Here is a 14,294-nt window from a genome sequence, read left to right as displayed (position 1 = left end):
TGTGAAGAACACCGGCAGCGGAGCCGAACGGTTCGTACAGCCGCGCGATTCACCGCAACCCTGAAAATTAGATTCATCATCATTATCTGCCTATTTTTATCTCCACTACTGACAGCCTCTGTGAGTGATCTGCGATGACCTCTGTCTCTTAACTCTGCAACACTAGGGGTGCAGAAAGACAGCCCGGCAAGGAAGACAGCGCGCATGAAGTTAGCAGCCATCCCTGGTCGCCCTTTATCATTGCACCCACCAATGATTACCAACAATTAGATATGGCACGCGGGCCCCATAAGCGTCAGCCGCGCACAGTCATTCACAGCTACGGCAGGGCTAGAGAAGACGCGTGCTCTCCTTCCCATTCGCGTTTGATTACATGACCTTCAACTAACCCGAATATTGAGCGCGTGGGAAATAATGCCATCAAGCCGCCATCCTTTCCGGCTTACTGTTACGTGCTTTTTCCCGCATCCACAGGGTATGGATCGCTCATGGATATGGCTTTTGGATTTAATGCGGAACATCACGGCGACGACAACCACGACAATTTGCCTTAAGTGTCCATATAATTGCATTCGCCATAAAGCTAGAACTAGAAAATTGTTAGCATTATATATATATATATATATATATATATATGGGTAGGTTTCGGAAAGCTAATCAGCCCCCCCCCCCCCCCCGGAAAAGTGAAAACTTTCCGCCTATGCTGCATGCTTAGAAGTATTCAAGCTCTTAAAGGCTTAGGAGGGAGAATCAACAGCGAATAACTCAACAACCTTCGGTTTGCAGATGACATTGTCTTGTTCAGCTACACTGGGGACGAATTAAACAAATGATTGAGGACCTTAGCCGAGAAAGTGCAAGAGTGGGGTTGAAGATTAATATGCAGAAGACAAAGATAATGTTCAATAGCCTGGCAAGGGAACAAGAATTCAGGATCGCCAGTCAGCCTCTAGAGTCTGTAAAGGAGTACGTTTATCTAGGCAAGTTACTCACAGGGGACCCTGATCATGAGAAAGAAATTCATAGAAGAATAAAATTGGGCTGGAGTGCATACGGCAGGCATTACCAAATCCTGACTGGGAGATTACCAATGTCGTTGAAAAGAAAAGTGTACAATCATTGCATCCTACTGGTGCTAACATATGGGGCAGAAACTTGGAGGTTAACAAAGAAGCTCGAGAACAAGTTAAGGACCGCACAAAGAGCGATGGAACGAAAAATGTTAGGCCTAACGTTAAGAGACAGGAAGAGAGCGGTGTGGATCAGAGAACAAACGGGGATAGCCGATATTCTAGTGGATATTAAGCGGAAAAAAGTGGAGCTGGGCAGGCCATGTAATGCATAGGATGGATAACCGGTGGACCATTAGAGTTACAGAATGGATACCAAGAGAAGGGAAGTGCAGTCGAGGACGGCAGAAAACTAGGTGGGGTGATGAAGTTACAAAATTTGCAGGCGCAAGTTGGAATCAGTTAGCGCAAGACAGGGGTAACTGGAAATCGCAGAGAGAGGCCTTCGTCCCGCAGATATATATATATATATATATATAATGAAATGCCAAACTACATGGCAGGCTGTCTGGTATACCTGTGACTAACAATATCGGATGCCCTCTCCTGATCGCATGAGCAAAGAATGCCCGTTACCCGTTAGTCTTCTGATGGGATTCACCCACTGGAGAAGGGCCCTGATCGCTCTGTACCGTGGAGCTGAGTAGAGCGCCCCAGGGAGCAACATGCGTGGTGGCCCAAAACATTATACTTATAAGTACTGGAGTGAGCCGCATTCACACGCGCTTTGATATGATTTTGTAATCACAGTTCGTGGAGGCCGTGAGAATCGCCTCGCCGCCGCTATCTCAAGCGAGGCTTCGTTAACTAATCTGGGCCTGCCATTGCAGTGCCTACTTTTGTAGCGGTTCCCCGAAAATTATGACGCCGACACAGACTCTTGAGTACGTCGTTCTTGACACCGTGAGTGAAATAAGTGTTCAGGTGACGAGCCATCATATCACAAGAGCTCGTTTTCTGCACCCGTTGCACGCGGAGGCAATCAATCAGTTCGTATATTTCTTGTCGAATGCTCATATCAAATTTGGTTAGAGCGCTGTAATTCAGTTTTAGGTCGGCGGACAGCGGGCCTTCACGAAGTGCTTGCAAAAGTGCCAGGGGTCTGGTTCCATCTCTCCCGGGAGCGGCATCACTTAGGCAAGACGTTTCTAAGTGTGGGGTCGGCCTTGAAAGAACTGACCCAACCTTCGAGAGGAAAATTTCAGCAGAGCAGAACAAGAAGAGTGGCGTTCCTGCGTACAGGTGGTGGAAAAGGGGCAATCAGGAAGCAAGACTTGTCTCCGCGGAGAAACGATAGGGCAAGGTAAAAACAATGTGAAAGCAGTCCACCTTCAAACAGACTTGATTGTACAGCAGACCAGACTGGTTTAATATTATACTAGAGTCCTGGGCGTGTTGCAGTGCCATCAACATATATATGTTTGTTTGAACTGTAGTGAAGACGAATGCCCGGCGCTGCAGACACATCGCCAGTCGTCCGGGAGGCGCGAGCTCGAGATTGCCTGACCTGCTCTGGTTGAGACACGCTGCCTGATGCTCTCTTGGCCTGCATATTCACATTAGATTGTTTTATCACGTCGCTTGGCGTGCTGTTTATTTTCTTTATTATTGTTTTCCTGCGTTCTGCGGGAAGATTTCTACAGCCATCCGCAACTGCATGGCGAACGATAGTGGAGGAAACATGGGAAAGTGCTGCCTTTCTCAATTTTGTTTTCTCCGCATTTGGATACCCCGAAAAGAATATTCCGAGCCATTCGTAACATACCGTAACTCGAGATACCAAATGTAGCGCAGGCTGCAAATGCTATCGAAGGTATTCGCTAGTGAGAGGCTTGCAATCAATGCTTATCGGTGACTAATAAGATCAAATATAACGACCGAATATGCACAGGCGTACATACAAGTCGTATAACCCGCTGAATGTTGAATGGCCAAAATGCGCAGGATCAGAATCTTGTTTGATCAAAATGAGTGCTCCGAGGACAAGAAGACTGACTGATTCACAGGGTTTAGCGTCCAAAAGCAACTCTGAGGCTATAAAAGACGCCGTAATGGAGGGCTTTGGATTAATTTTGGCCACAGGGGGTTCATTAACGCGCACCTAAATCAAGCACACGAGCGTTTTTTGCACTTCAACCACTTGCAGATGCTAGTGCCGCGGCCGGGAATCAAGAACAACAAGTTGTTTTTAAACAAAGCAACCACGTTGATAAGGTGGGTTATTTCCCGCTTAAATAGACATACCAAGAAGGCCTAATGATGGTGCCTGCGCAATTTTCCTGCACTCCAAACGGGCGCGCTGCCAAATTGCAGTCGACCGCCTCGTCTAGCTGTTTGCTTCCACACACTGTCCAGACCCACTCGTTCATTCGTGCTACGATTTAGAATGCGTACGCGTTGCAAAGGACTCTGGCTGATTTCGAGATAGCAATGACCCTACAAGCGAGGGGGTGGATGGGGGATTTACTGAGTTACAATGTCTTGACAGCCGAAAATAGAGCATACCGTATAATATCCTCCCCATCCACATCGCCCTGTTCTAATGTCACAGAGAGCGGAGAAGGGAGGAGGGGGGGGGGGGGGTGGTTAACAGGGGTGCCTCGACGGTATTTTACTCTTAATGACCATCCCGCGTGTTCCAAACACGTGACGAAAGACTGTGCGCTAACGAAAGCGCACCGCAAGAACAGAGCTTTTTGTATGCGCTCTCGTTACAGCATCGTATCATTTAGTAATCGATTGTCAGCACCACCACCCCTTCCGAACGGAGGGCACTTATCCTGCCGCGGGCATTTTATCACAACACGCAGATAGCAAACCGCCGTTAGTCATTCACTGACCTCGGCTACGCACAATCATCGCTTTTAAGCGACGGCGCCGCGGTACAGTCACCCGGCGTGACAGCTCGGCGAACTACCGCCGTCGCTGGCTGCGTGGGCTGCATACCCGAAGGGCGAGCAAGCCCGCTCATGGAAAGCCCCGCCACGGTGCTGGCAGGCGGAGCTACCGTCGTGTCGTCTGCACCGCCGTCGTCTGCTGCTGCCGCTCCGCGACTGTCGTCTTCGTTGGGGTCTTCGGAATGTCTATTCGGTAATCGTGAGCTTCCTACCTTCACCATTGCGCGTACTGAGTTCACGCTGGTAGATACACAAAAACCTGCGGGTATATCTGCGGGTCCCTTGTGGCGACACGCTTACGGGCGGACGTGTTCGAAGTGCGCACCGTTCCAGCGCCTCGGATAGGTAAGCCGGCCGCCTGCTCCATCAAGTTGACTCAGAGATCCCTTGCTACTCTTTCGCTGCATCTACTTTTTTGGTAGTGTTTAGTGCTGATCGGGTCCTTGCTTCATTAACGTCACTTTCATTCTCCCACGCGCAAAATGTGTCTGTTGATGGAGAAGGGTTGGACAACATTCCTCGATCGTTAAAGTCCACAACACAATATTGTAATTTATTATTACCCGGCCCAATAACCGCATTTGCGAGACGCACTATGAAAAGAATGGAGAGGCTTGCATGGATAGTTCTTAGTAGTTCGAAAAGAGGATGCCATCGCTTCCTTGTACACACGCCGGGAAGTGGAGCCCGGGATTTCTGTGGGGATTCACGCCGATTGATACTTGCATGGTGATGCGCGTTCAAACGTCCGTCCAGTAGTATGGGTCACGTAGTGATGCTCTGTTTAAAAGCTGGCGAGTTTAGCATTTAGCTATGGAGGGCAGAAAATTGAGAATCCACTCAGTCGCCGAAACAGCAACTCTAACGAATGATTTAAAGAAATCTAAGTGAAGCACAGCAGGAAGTTTCGCGGGGATTTCTAGATAAACAACTTAAGTTTTCTAGCGAGCATGTGTGCTGGTTGTACGAAACCAGGCCAAATAAAGTCGTTGCTGCCGTAGAACTATTCCCATTCTTAATTAATCCAGAGTTACAGCTTCTAAAAATCACGCGTACACAGCATGCACTATACTGCATCAGAGTGCAGGGTGATCTGGATATCAGGAAATCTGGATATCCGCAGCGTGTCATCTGCGCTGCAGCCTTGTTCCGAAATGCCGGGAAAACTCATCGTGGTGACTCAGTGGTTATATGCGGCAGGGGGGGGGGGGGGGGGGGGGGGGGGGTTGCAGACCAAGAACGTGCCCCCCCCCCTTCCTTCGAAATTTCTGTGTGAGTACACAGCTTGCCCAGCCCTCCCTCTCCCCCTCACCTTCCCCACCCCAGGTCAAGTTTACCCCCCCCCCCCACACCGGAAGAAATTATACGAGTATATATGGCGTTATAATACTGAACACGAGCTTGCGAATTCCAGTCCTTTGGGAATTAATATCTCGAAACAGGTGTCATCCTCAGAATGCGGTTTATGTTGATATATCGCCTTGCGAACTCACCGGATACAATTCGTGAATTGTATGTGCCGTAAACTAATTAGTTAAACACTTACTAAGTGAAATCTCGTTAATTAGTCTATTATGCATGTTGATTTCTCGCGCCTCTTGGAGTAATTCAGCTCAAAGACTAGAGTTCCGTTATCTGCCACAGGTGATTTTTTTAGTATGTAAAATAATAATAAAAAAACAAGCGGTATGAAGCAGGTATACCACGTGTTTCAGCGACGGACTGTCTATGATTATTAAAAAAAGTAGAGAATTCCAAGGAAAGTCATTTTTGACCAAGCTTGATAGCAGAGGCGGACATCGGAATTTATGTGATAATCACTAATATGATGACTTAATAATATAATATAATAACATAACTTTCTAAATTATTACTGGCACATCGTAATTGCACAGTTGAAATCAGCCACTACGCAAAGAATAACTCGTTGCTGGAAGCTTATAGCACCAGTTTTTTATGTCGGGATAAAATTACAAACGAAGTTCTCCTTCGGTATGCCTGTTGATCACGTATGGAACCTTTAATCATCCGTAAAGGACAGTGACCACGTCGTGAGCAGCGCTTGTGATTTTTTTTATCACAAACGCATGACATCAGCACCAAAGTACAAGCCGAACCAAATATTTGCGAGCCATGCATGCATTAGCGATGACATGCAGCGGCGCTTGCAGTTTCTGCCCGCGCGATTGTTAGTTAATTCATTCCTTGACACAGCAGCTTCTCATCTTCACAGCGCGAAACTCAGTATTCATTTGGTTCGCTGTAGACATTCAAATTAGTTGATTTGTTTCTTATTGCGCTTATAGCACAGTAAATGGAGATGATTTTAATGTGTGCTTAGTGGGGTAATTAAACTTTATTGTTTATTTGAGCCACCACCCACCTAAATGGGCTTATTCCACATAGTCTTGCATAAACTCGCAACTTAAGTGCTCGTGCATGAATTCTTTTAGTAAATTTTTGCTTTCCTTCTTAACGCCTCATCGACCTTATTTGAATGCGATGAGCAATCTTTGGGAACTTGACCCAGTTTGCGGTATGTTTGTCTTTATAGCTGTCTTGTCCGTATCTAACCTCTTTCACGCCAACTTGGATCCCTGGGTAGTCCATGCAGTGTCTAAAGGGTACTGACTCTAAAGGGTAAAGGAGTAAAGGGCTCTACCCTTTAGACTATGGATATATATATATATATATATATATATATATATATATATATACAGTGGCAGTCTGCCGGGATCCGGTAGTTGATTAGGCACCTGTAAGTTGAGGACGCACGTACGACAGAAACAATGGTTTATTTCCTACGTTTCGGCCGGGATCCGGCCTTTGTGCTACGAAAGAAACGATGCTTTATTTGCTACGGCTCGGCGGGGTCCGGACATCGCCCGGACGAAGACAGGACCCCGACCGAGCCGTAGAAAATAAAGGATCGTTTCTTTCCCATACGTGCGTCCTCAACAAGTGCACACATATATATATATATATATATATATATATATATATATATATATATATATATATATATATATATATATCCTTCAAAATTTATCCGCTTCTGGGCGGAATCGAACCCGCGTCATATATATCCGGACAATGTTGTCTGACTATATATTCAGACGCGCGAATTTCGTGGCGGTGCGCGCTTGATAGCGCAGCGTGTCCAGAGGGAAAGAGCGCTAGACAGGAGCCCGGCTGCGCAGTGCACGCCTCACGCATGACGCGTTTCGGCGGTGTCGCTACATTGCCTCAATGCAAACAGAATTAGCGTCGACATTGATCGTGAGATGGATTCTGCCGCTTTTTTTTATTATTTTGAACTTCTTTTTGTCAAATATCGTGATCAAATAACAGGCCTTTATAGTCAAATTTCCCATGTACTTAGCTAATGCACAACATCAGCGGATAGGAATTATGAGTAGGAAGGACTGAAACGCTCAATAATGAAGTACTTGTAGCGTCTAAAAACGCCCCCCCCCCCCAAAAAAAAAAAAAAAAAAAAGAAAGAAAAAAGGAGACGCAATTGAGCAGACATACGTTTCGCTAGCAGCTGGGAACTGACGCATACAAGTGGATCCTTTGAATGTGAATCAGCTGGGAGGTCTTTTTCTAGGCGAAAGTGATTTATGCGGACAGCTGAACGCGACGCTCAGCTGCTGCGTTTGCCCTACTGCTGCATGCAGCAAGCTATACTGGCCTGAGCATGCCCACTGTCTCAGCACTGTCTCAGCAAGCCATCTCATTGTAAGGGCGTACCCTCCCCCCCCCCCCACCCCCCTTATATGTTGCAAAATCAAAATAGCCTACAATAACGAAGAAAGAAACTTGTGCTATTTCTGAGTCTCGATAGTTGTTCGAGGCGCGACATATATTTTAGATGTTTCACTTATCATAATTTTTACTACACTTTTTTTCTTTTTCATTGTTTCCCTTTTCCTAAAACGTAACACAGGCTTCGTAGAGCACTCTTTTTCGCGCATAAAGTTATAAACACGCAAAAAAAAAAAAGGGGGGGGGGGGGGGAGGCAAGGAAACGCCGGTAGCGCTCAGCAACCGCATTCCACTATCGAAGTGCGGTTCGTATCAAAAACAGTACGCGGCGATCTCACGCGCGTCAGACCGGCCGGAGGCAGAAACGCCCGTTGTCGTGCATCGCGAAAAGATCAGTGTCACACATTGAGGAACCGAGCGGCGACTGGTGATGTCTGGGTAAACGCGACCCACTTCTCCGGTTTCGATGGCTGGCTGGCACCTTCCGCGCCGTGGCGATACCTCGCGAGCGCTCGCTCGACGATCGTCCGCGTCGTCGCCAGCGTAAAAACGCGCTAAGGCGAGCCGCGCGCGCGGAGTATCATGCGTGCGGTCTCGGCAGCGATCCTCGGGCGCGAGCGGCTGCTTGGCCGCGGAGGCATGACGCGTCACAGCGCTGACTCGACATAGGTGGGCCGGCAAGGTAGCGGAGTTCGCGCCGCGTGCGCACGACGCCAGCAGCTATAGGTCGTCCGCGACGCGGCAGAGCGAAAGCGCCGGCGTGCGCTAGCGTCGAAGCTGTTGGCTGGATGACAGAGGAAGCGGCCGTATCTCAAGAACACCCACCCCATTGCGCAGCAGCGCTGTCCTTTCTTTTTTTTTTTTCTCCGACTCAGCATCCTGTACACGCGTCCGTTTTCCGCCGTCTATACGAAGAGGAACAACGCCGCGGGTCCGCGCTCAGCCTGCTGTTCACTTCCCCCTGCAATACGTCCGAGAGGTGGGGAGGCGACGCGCGCCGTTTTTCGCCGCCCGAGCTTTTGGACTGCTGAGCCTGCCAGCCGATAAAATTCGCGAACCGGTGAGTGCGCCTTTATACGTTCGTATGTAGACAGCACAAGCGCCAGCAGCGAACACTGCAAGTCGTCACTTGTGGCGCTTGTCCTATAGCGCTTTCGCTTTCCTTATATACTCTCTTTGTCAGCGGGAGACAAGATGATTATTGTTAATGTGTCAATGACTCTATCGTCCGCGTAAGTGCGGTTAAAAACGTTCTATTTTGCCTCCCACCAGAAAACTGTGGAACGCTTGCAGTTGGATAGAAAATTTCAATTTCGTGTTGCCTTCTGCACCTTGCGGATTTCTGCTCAATTCATTTAGCCTGGGTAAAGTATAATAATATTTGCGTGAACATAGAATAGGCGTGTGGCGCGCGCATTATGAGACCATTGATAAATATTGCCTTCCAATGTCGTGTATCATTCAGTACCTTCATAATGTGACGCATCGCAGACGGCGAGACTTTCATAATGAGAATATCGAGGGTGCCATACCCGCCCCGCGACCACAGATAAGCAAGTGACGTGGCTATAGATTATCGGTTCCGAGCGTTAAGTGCGGCGGAGACCCAAGGATACGTGTGATCGCTTTTTAGTGAACACCTTATCGTAAAGGTAACCCTTGATGAAGTGAGTTCTGAAAGCACACCGTTGCAGTCTGGCATTTCTCTATTTTTCTCCTTTTTTTCGTGCGTGCGTCTGTGCGTTTATCAGCACAATATACGTGTGTCGACGGCACTATGTGTTTTCCCTGACGTTCGCGTTAGACATGTTTTGACAGTGAGCACCAGTTCCCATCGTCCTCATCAAGAAACGTTGCATAATTAAGACGGTGGCGTTGAATAGGAAGCGCGAAGTAGAATGCACGTACTCTGAATTGAGACGCTGAGGAGAGAATGACAATCGAGATTACGGCTACAATCGCCTTTGAGTATAGGAGCCATATTTTGTAACGGTTACCTTTCATGTTACCTTTTTATACGTGAAACGTCTTTCAGTTCGGTCTGCATATCGGGTCGCTTGCTAAAACCGCGTGTAACGTAAACGTATTACAGTATTATCGCTTATACATTTGTAACCATGCGTGCCTTACTTTGGTATCGCTCTATATATATAGAGGAAACAAGATCATTCATGTGTCACGTACTCAGGTCGCGCTGTTGTCGCGCCACGCATGACACCATCATCATCATCATCATCATCATCAGCCTATATTTATGTCCACTGCAGGACGAAGGCCTCTCCCTGCGATCTCCAATTACCCCTGTCTTGCGCTAGCGTATTCCAACTTGCGCCTGCGAATTTCCTAACCTCATCATCCCACCTGACTTTCTGCCGTCCTCGACTGCGCTTCCCTTCTCTTGGTATCCATTCTGTAACCCTAATGGTCCACCGGTTATCCATCCTACGCATTACATGGCCTGCCCAGCTCCATTTCTTCCGCTTAATGTCAACTAGAATATCGTCTACCCCCGTTTGTTCTCTGATCCACACCGCTCTCTTCCTGTCTCTTAACGTTACTCCTAAGATTTTTCGTTCCATTGCTCTTTGTGCGGTCATTAACTTGTTCTCGAGCTTCTTTGTTAACCTCCAAGTTTCTGCCCCGTATGTTAGCACCGGTAGAATGCAATGATTGTACACTTTTCTTTTCAACGACAGTGGTAAGCTCCCAGTCAGGATTTGGCAATGCCTGCCGTATGCACTCCAACCTAATTTTATTCTTCTGTAAATTTCTTTCTCATGATCAGGGTCCCCTGTGAGTAATTGACCTAGATAAACATATTCCTTTACAGATTCTAGAGGGTGACTGGCGATCCTGAATTCTTGTTCGCTTGCCAGGCTATTGAACATTATCTTTGTCTTCTGCATATTCATCTTCAACCCAATTCTTGCACTTTCTCGATGAAGGTCCTCAATCATTTGTTGTAATTCCTCTCCATTGTTGCTCAATAGGACAATGTCATCTGCAAACCGAAGGTTGTTGAGATATTCGCCATCGATCCTCACTCCTAATTCTTCCCAGTCTAAGAGCTTGAATACTTCTTCTAAGCATGCAGTGAATAGCATTGGAGAGATTGTGTCTCCTTGCCTGACCCCTTTCTTGATAGGTATCTTTCTACTTTTCTTGTGGAGAACCAAGGTAGCTGTGGAATCCTTGTAGATATTTGCCAAGATATTCACGTATGCCTCCTCCACTCCTTGATTACGCAATGCCTCTATGACTGCTGATATCTCTACTGAATCGAATGCCTTTTCATAATCTATGAAAGCCATATAGAGAGGTTGATTGTACTCCGCAGATTTCTCGATTACCTGATTGATGGCATGGATATGGTCCATCGTAGAATATCCCTTCCTGAAGCCAGCCTGTTCTCTTGGTTGACTGAAGTCAAGTGTTGTCCTGATTCTATTGGAAATTATCTTGGTGAATATTTTATACAATACTGAAAGCAAGCTAATGGGTCTGTAATTCTTCAATTCTTTAACGTCTCCCTTCTTATGGATAAGTATAATGTTGGCGTTCTTCCAGCTCTCTGGTACACTTGAAGTTGTGAGGCATTTCGTATAAAGGGCCGCAAGCTTTTCAAGCATGATATCTCCTCCATCTTTGATTAAATCTACTGTTATTCCATCTTCTCCAGGCGCTTTTCCCCTGGTCATGTCTTTCAAGGCCCTTCTAACTTCATCGCTAGTTATAGAAGGAGCTTCTGTATCCGGTTCATCACTATTTCGAATGGAAGAAGCTTGGTTGTTTTGGCTACTGTACAGGTCAGTATAGAATTCTTCTGCTGCTTTTACTATGTCATCGAAATTGCTGATGATATTACTATGCTTATCTTTCAGTGCATACATCTTGCCTTGTCCTATGCCTAGTTTTCTTCTTACTGATTTCATGCTGCGTCCATATTTTATGGCTTCCTCAATTTTTCCCACGTTATAATTTCGAATATCCCTTACTTTCTTCTTGTTGATCAGTTTTGACAGTTCAGCGAATTCTATCTGATCTCTTGAGTTGGACACTTTCATGTTTTGTCGTTTCTTTATTAGGTCCTTTGTTTCTTGGGAGAGCTTCCCTACAGGTTGCTTTGGTGCTTTACCTCCCACTTCAATTGCTGCTTCTGAGATCAGCCTAGTTACGGTTTCGTTCATTATCTCTATGTTATCTTCATCTTCCTGTTCTAAAGCTGCATATTTGTTTGCGAGCACCAGCCTGAATTGGTCTGCTTTTACCCTTACTGCCTCTAGGTTGGCCTGTTTCCTCTTGACTAATTTCACTCTCTCTCTCTTCAAATTGAGAGAAATCCTAGACCTCACTAACCTATGGTCACTGCACTTAACCTTACCTATTGCCTTAACGCATGACACAATTGGAGCTAAATTTCGCTTCTTCCTTGGTGTTTTGAGAGGCATATAGCTTGGCTGTACCTTTGTCGATCCGAGAGGGAGTAGTCGCAGCCATAATGCATCAAACTCAAGCCTGTGCTTATCAGGAGTTATAGGGAGAAGTGTGCTATTTCTTGCAGAAATTTCACACTTGCTTGGCTATGGCGCTCGCGTGTTCGACACGTATCAAGTCCGAAAATGGCGAACCAGAAATGGTAAAGAAATTTTGGCAGCAAGACAGAGGGATGCCAATTATTTGCACTCACCACCATTGTCAGTGGCGGGCCCACTACGAATAGGGGGCGAGCATCATGATTGCAAGCTTAGACCGTAGGATCCCCACTTGCTGAAGTTAAGCATGTAAGATTTCTGATGCGTAAATAAATGTCACTTGTGCATTTGGGCCGCGATTTTGTAGCGATGCCTTATGACTTATCCTATAGGCACCGTGCATTGCAGTTTGCGCGCGATCTATGCGCCACTACAAGTGAAGCTTTGGGACGGCCAGTGTCAAAACCAGCAAAACTGGAGATACGCTGTATACATTAGCCGTGATAGTTTCGATCGCTTATCACGAAAGAAGACTGTCCGAGTTGTGAAAATATCAAAGTGCGCATGCTCTGCATATGATAGCACGCGTTCACAATCGATATGAGCAGCGGGAACAATTGTGAGCTTGATATCGTCAAAGCGCAGGGCATACCTCTCAAACGAGTGACGATAAGGAAGCCGTTGTCGTTCGGAATGGCGTATCATTTTCATAGCCTCTCTAGCAGCCGGCGTCGGCAATACTGGGGCGAAACATGAAATGTCGTAGCGCCATCTGAACAGTGAACGGTGCCCATATTAGTCTTATCATCCACCGCTCACGGCTGGCTGATCCCGTTGATAGCGCGAGCGGACCGTCGCTCCGACCACTAACAAAGCGCGATAAGCGCGAAAAGGCATTATTACCGGAAAGGCATCGCTACAAAGTACCGGCCCTGGTTTCGTCACCTCTGTACCCTAGTGACCACACACCCTCAGCAGCACGCGTAAGACGTTTTTCCGTGCCCCACTGCCGCTGTGTCCATGATACAGCCTACCAGATTTTTTGCACCGTTCGTCATTGATTCGGTCACGATCCACAGGCCGCCGTTATCGCTAGAATTGGTCACTCGGCGCGCCACGTGATAAAAAGAATGGCAAATGAAATGGGGCATTACAAAATATGGGCCCAGTTCCGCCTCTGTGCCCGCTATGAAACTCGAACTGAAACTGATAAGAAACTCTAGCGATGGAGGATGCAAGCGTGGCTTCTGTGACTCATGTATTCACTCAAAAGTTAAATATGTGCAGTAACCATTCTGCAGTAACCAAATTCGGTATTCATGGACCTCTTTTCGTGCGTAACAGCTGGTACTGTTTCTTGCTTGCTTGACCTTGATCAAGGATGAAACAGCGTGATACGCAAGGCAGAAGGTGGAGAGAGATAGAGAAAGCTCTTTATTGAAAGGCATAGTGTTTAGCCAGCTTATATTTGCCTACATTCTACTCTGCAGGGAATGAAACGAAGCTAACGAAAGGCCCTAGAAGAAGAAGAACAGAAATAAAGATAGAGGAAGAGGTGCAATGTCTTGTGAACTTATCGGCAGTTCCCAAGACCTCCACGTCTTCCTCTATTTTAATCGGCAGCTGATGTTACTAGGGGAACTGTGACGGGCTTCAGATCGTACCGCGTTTCATAGGTGGTGTTGGGGCAGAGCAATTGCAGGCAACTTTTGCAAGGATAGATACACGGCCGTTGCACCATCCTCCTCCTCCTCCTCCTTATCGGCAGAGTAAATGTTTTAGGCGATGAAGGCAGGTAATCTTGTAAGTCTGGAGTTATTGCGAAAAAAAATTTTGATGACACGAGCAGCATTGAAAAGCCTTTGCACGAAAAGCACGCGCTCGGACATTTTGGTTTATAGTATGCCTACACCACTAAGCCTCTAACGCCGGATATTTGTTAACAGAATGCTAGACGAAACACCATGACCACTGTAAAGAGCTGGTGTTGTTTCGTGGTGGTAGATTGTAGCAACAGGTGGGTTTAGCCTGGCGATCGAGGCCCGCAATTTCTTCCCCTGAGAGTCTCCTACAGCGTGCAGCTACCA

At 46.9% G+C, this 14,294-nt stretch overlaps 1 protein-coding gene across 2 annotated transcripts in view; it reads left to right on the top strand.

Annotated features, from left to right (window-relative positions):
• The first annotated feature begins 3,981 nt into the window (after window positions 1–3,981).
• The window catches only part of LOC119436296 (uncharacterized), a 47,334-nt gene continuing 37,021 nt past the window's right edge, over window positions 3,982–14,294 (top strand). Inside the window, exon 1 of one of the 2 annotated variants that reach the window (XM_037703102.2) lies at window positions 3,982–4,160. In XM_037703102.2, the coding sequence (XP_037559030.1) occupies window positions 4,040–4,160 (121 nt within the window). In that variant the 5' untranslated portion in view covers window positions 3,982–4,039. Of the gene's footprint in view, window positions 4,161–8,319; window positions 8,796–14,294 lie in introns of those variants that run through there. The other variant, XM_037703104.2, reaches the window with a different exon arrangement.

The sequence above is a fragment of the Dermacentor silvarum genome, chromosome 1, assembly GCF_013339745.2.
Source record: "Dermacentor silvarum isolate Dsil-2018 chromosome 1, BIME_Dsil_1.4, whole genome shotgun sequence".
In the NCBI taxonomy this organism is placed as follows: Eukaryota; Metazoa; Arthropoda; class Arachnida; order Ixodida; family Ixodidae; genus Dermacentor; species Dermacentor silvarum.
This window is presented reverse-complemented; position numbering and strand designations above follow the sequence as displayed.